Here is a 5,519-nt window from a genome sequence, read left to right on the forward strand (position 1 = left end):
ACATGTTATGTAACAGAAGGAAACAAACTTTCCAATTCCTAGTTGGCATATTATGTAATACAGAAGGAAACATAAGCTATCCAGGCGAGTTTTTTTTTGTGCACAATTGCAAACATCTATAGTGTTTTTGATTTTAAGATACTGGGACAATGAATAGTAATTAAACCAACTTGACTCATCTACACTAGAAACGCTACTGACTGGATCCCCATTGTCTCTTTCTTCTTTACCTATTCAACAATTCACAATTTGAATACAAGTCCTATCAGGTCACACAAATATGTTATTCTTCAAACGTAACCAACACTCCGGTTAAAAAGGAAAGAAAACAAATATGATGAACTGATCAACAAAGCAAAGAGAAAAGCGTTAGAGTTAAATAAGAAAGCTCTGGAGATTTTTTATCAGAGAATTTCTATATTTGAAGCCATTCTATGTTAATAATTCTAAGATATAATCAGACCATATCGATAGAGCGTATCATCGCTCGCACCTGATACAAATTTTATGCGTCTAAATAAACAGTCGAGTGAGAACTGACAAGTGTTTGCACGTGCCAGTCTCGAAATGTGATTTTTCTCTTTTCTTTTTGTCTTTTTTTTTATTTTGTCGATTTCAACTTCAAGGGAGAAGACTCGTACGAAAAAAAAAACACAACTCCTGTCCAACTGTTCAGCATTTTATTCTTACCGCACTATTCATATGTATAATCATACCCATTGTACAAACCAAGCGTTTACTTTTCTCAAAGGACTATACTTCCTTTATAAAGCCTTTCCCAACGCTCATTTGAAAGATGAAAGCTTAATTTGATTGGTTCCTCCTTTATTTATCGTTTATAGAAGTACTTGAAAGTACTCGGATCAGCAGCGAGTTGTGTTTGACATGGATTTGTTTTCTCGGAAATTATATTGTGATATCTTGGTTTTTTTTGTATTGCATTTGGTTCCTATAACACATAAGGATTAAAATGCTTTGTTTTTCGAGTATTGGCAATGTTTACAGTTATTGTAGGTTATGATAATCGATAATCTTCTTCCACATTGTATTTGAAATAAGTGTTCGTATTTACCTAATCTACACATATCTGAGCTGTATGGGCACTGGTGTAGCTCAGATCGACTGGTGGACCGTGGCGAGATGTCATGAAAGCGGGGATGAGGATGACCCTGCATCCGCTCTAACTGATCTAAAACTGGAACGTAGTGTACCACGGACCCGCTGGTGGTCGATGGAGCATGACGGGTTCGTATGAGCAGGGAGACTGGGGAAACTCGTGAATTCGTTGAATATGGAGGCCAATAACAACGACAAAAAGTATTTCTACGTTTATTCCAACACTAACAAAGCATGAATGTCGGTAATGCGGCTGGTTAGTAGCTTACATTGTGCGTTTGTCGCCGCACACTGGCGAGGGAGGGGCACAGTCTAGGAAGGAGCTTGAGGCTAAGAAATAGTAGGGGTATACCTACAAATCATAGCTTTTCCCTATACATGACAGAGGAAGTTGGGTGATTCAGCCTAGGACTGAGACGTGGTGTAGCTTAGACCGTCTGGTAGTCTCGTGGATCGTGGTTTCTGGACGATAGGAGCGGGGATGACCCTGCATTCTCTCTAACTCATCAAAAACAAAAGTCTTTGTGGCGGGTTTGCTTGAGCGGGGATGCAGTAGACCCCGAATCCGCTGTAACTTATTTAGAGCTGGACAGTAGTGTACCGCGGAGCCGCTGGTGGCGGAAGGAACGTGAAAGATCTGTATGAGCGGGGATAAGGATGACCCTGCATTCGCTCTAACTCATCTAGAGCTGGACAGTAGTGTACCACGGAGCCGCTAGTGGTGGATGGAACGTGAAAGGTCTGCATAAGCGGGGATCAGGATGACCCCGCCTTCGCTCTAACTCATCTGGAGCTGGACAGTAGTGTACCGCTTAGTCGCTAGTGGTGGATGGAGCGTGACGGGTCTGCTTGAGCTGGGACGAGGATGACCCTGCATTCGCTCTAACTCATCTAGAGCAGGATAGTAGTGTACCGTGGACCCACTGGTGGTTGATGGAGAAGGAGGGCTTGAATGAGCCTAACCTAACTCGCCCAACCAAAATTGTGTGTCTTGTTGTATTTTAAGATCAATTAAATGATAATAATGAGTGAAAAAATAGAAAGATCAAAGAATACACTTACGAGACAAAACAATAATAAAATATAAACATCATGTCTCTAAATATATATTATATTTTCTGATTCTTTGTCCTTATTACAAGCTATTAATAACATCCAGCTTGTACACCCAATAATCGGGGATATATACAAGCTCTCTGGGCCGAAAAAGGACATTGTCCTTTGTTGGCTCCCCAGTCACATGGATATACGGGGGAATGACATGACAGATGCGGCGGCTAAGGCTGCTTTGTCACTGCCTGTTTCCCCCTTGTCTTTTAAATCGGTGATAAGGTCTTTTATTCAACATCGATGGCAGCAAAGATGGGATGCTGCAGACACTAACAAGCTTCATGCCATTAAGCCTCTCCTAGGAGACTGGCCCTCCTCCTATTGTGCCAACAGGAGAAATGGCCCTCCTCCTATTGTGCCAACAGGAGAAATGAAGTTGTTTTCTGTCGCTCTCGTCTTGGACATACTCACCTCACCAACTGTTATTTGCTCAAGCGAGAACCTCAACCAGACTGTGAGCACTGCCAGATCTGCCTGACAGTGAAACACATTCTGATTGAGTGTAAGCATCTCAAACCTATAAGATCACAGCACTACTGTACTGTTTCTTTATTTCCGCTTTTTTTTAAGATAGTCGGATCTCTATTTTAAATTTAATATTTTGTTTGTTTTAATACTGTTTTTATTTCAATGAGCAAATTTTACTCTAGATGCAGTGCTAATTAAATTATGAATTATTGGGTACACATATCGATGAGAATACAAATACAACAAGCAATGTTAAATTACACAAAATACAAATGAAATGAAATGCATTAAGGAGCATCAGCACCAAACGGGCTATATGGCTCCAGAATACGATAAAATAATAAAACATTAAAACAGTATAACACCTATCAATATCACAGAAAGGAATCACATACTAGCAACAAAACAAGACGATAAAAACCATATCACAGTAAAAGTCATTTAATGACTACAAAAACTACTAAAAATAATATCGCAGGTAATACAAAATATATACAAAATATGATTATACAATATATAGTATAAAATAATTTCTGTATCGCCCCACATTTAATGTATTGGGCACTATTTAAAATATTTTGATATTGAAATTAGTATAACAAATAGTTAGACACTATAATTGAATTATTCTAAGAAAAAGGTAATACACTCTTGATGGTCAATCTGTAGTACATTTTTCACAGTTTGTATTTCCGACCTATCTCTCCATAACTTTATTCTGAAAAGTAATTGTCATTTTTATTAAATGCAATGTTGAAAAAATATTAAACCAATAAAAGATGGTGAATTGTAACACATGAAATCTACATATCAATCAATACAAACCGAAGAAAAAGATTGATTAAAATTTTCAACGAACTAGTAAAGATCATAAATAGCATAATGTATCATAATTATCTATTCCTCATCATCAATTTGGTAAAACCTGATATTTGTACCTCTGTTAACTTTTACCAAGATTAGCATATGGTCTAATATCATCTATATTAGCTTCGTTTCTATCAACATTAGAACTATTATCTGATTGTATTCTAGCTGTATTGTTGACTGTATTTAATTCTTGATATGTTTGTGTGTCATCTAAAACAAATAGAAGGGAACTTTGTGACTAATACAAATTAAAAATTAAATTTAAAATTTTAGTTATAAATACATTTGCAATGTCACGCCTTCAGATCATCGACAGAAAAATGACAAGTGATTTTTGGTGAAAGAATACAATATCCATCTATTTGTGCACTTAAGTACATTTGAAATATATTTTGATCAATAAATGATTCATGATTGTTTTTGACAGAATTTAATGCATTTTTGTTAAAATATCTGGATAACCGTCCTTTAAGTATTGTACTACAATTTTACACGCCCACATGAAATTGGCGTCATCCATATCCGATTGTCCGTCCGTCCACAATTGCTCGTAAACACTCTAGAAGGCACAATTATTCACAAAACTTGGTATGATTATTTGTAATCACCCAAGGATGAACCCTATTGAAAATCAGAAAAATCGTAATATAATGAGTGAGTTATTGCCCTTATTCTTGAAAACGCGTTCAATTTTTTAGCCCATAAACAATCTGGAAGGCACAATTTTTTATTGATTTTGACGGAACTCCGTAATATTATACAGTATCACACCAACAAGTTCAAAAGAAATGTGTGACTGAAGGTTGAATATTTCATACTCCTAATTGTTACTGTACTGCCAAATATTTTGTATTTAAAATCAACTCTGCCAGTGGGTTTCTATTACCTTGCCTGGCAAGCTATCTTAATATTATAAATGATCTACATGCAGTTTTATCAAACACATCAACTGTTTCTTAATGTACCAAATTATCTTAAAATTTACATAAAGTGTAATTAATGTCTACTCCAATAGTAGATTTTCCTTTTCATTGCACAAATAATATGCCTATAAAGTTTAGCTGAAGTTTATCAACTCTCTATGTACCTCTTAATAATTGCCTAACACTTTGAATTAGAAAGACATATAAAAGACACAACTGAAAAGAAACTATTTACCAGATCTTGTCGTAGTATTAATCCCAGCGTAGCTATAAAATAATATAAGTATATATATATATATATGACTAAGATTACAATTCAATAAACTAACACTATATACACTCGACCACCAGTGTTGATTGCTTGACTAACATTGGGTCACTTTTATGGTTACCTTCGCTCGGACAGAACGAATTTATAAATTGATTTAAGGGAATGAAACAAAACTATGTAAGCTGAGAATTTAGCATCAAATTAATCTTAAACTGCCAGATCAGTTATTAAAAACACGTTTATTTTTTCTAATCTAAAAACTTACTTTTCTTCAACTTTCTTTCGTTTGCCTTAAATAAAAGGAGAGAAAATGTTTGCTTCTTCCAACCTTTTCTAGCAATAATCCAAGTTAATTAAAGTTAACAGATTGCAACTAATTAATGTATTACCATCTTTAAAGTATTTTGATATGGAAAAACATAAACACACATAGCAAATATCAATTTTTAAGTGTGTTGCCAGAACCAGAATCTTAGCAAATAATATTAATCTCAGACCTGACCAATATCTATAAATAAATATTGCTGTAGCAACCATCACTGCTATAGCTATAGATATCCCTACACCTATTCCAATACCAGCACCAAGTCCATTGTTATAACTAGTATTGATATCATTGGTGTCACCACTATTAATATTCTTACTGCAGTCGGCGGACTTGTTAAATCCCAGAAAACTAGCTAAAATTCAAAATAACATGATTATTTTTACTTTCCAAAAGGCTGTGNCCAACAAGACTTACGCCACGAATGTCTGATGTC

At 35.5% G+C, this 5,519-nt stretch overlaps 1 protein-coding gene across 1 annotated transcript in view; it reads right to left on the minus strand.

The window, feature by feature from the left end:
* Positions 1 to 3,637: 3,637 nt before the first annotated feature.
* Positions 3,638 to 5,519, minus strand: part of LOTGIDRAFT_174745 (hypothetical protein) — a gene marked incomplete at both ends in the record, with an annotated part of 5,470 nt that continues 3,588 nt past the window's right edge. Inside the window, 4 exons of the mRNA XM_009054391.1 lie at positions 3,638 to 3,774; positions 4,723 to 4,754; positions 5,024 to 5,048; positions 5,256 to 5,438. Of these exons, the coding sequence (XP_009052639.1) occupies positions 3,638 to 3,774; positions 4,723 to 4,754; positions 5,024 to 5,048; positions 5,256 to 5,438 (377 nt within the window). The remainder of the gene's footprint in view (positions 3,775 to 4,722; positions 4,755 to 5,023; positions 5,049 to 5,255; positions 5,439 to 5,519) is intronic.

This window comes from Lottia gigantea (assembly GCF_000327385.1).
Source record: "Lottia gigantea unplaced genomic scaffold LOTGIsca_215, whole genome shotgun sequence".
Taxonomy (NCBI): Eukaryota; Metazoa; Mollusca; class Gastropoda; family Lottiidae; genus Lottia; species Lottia gigantea.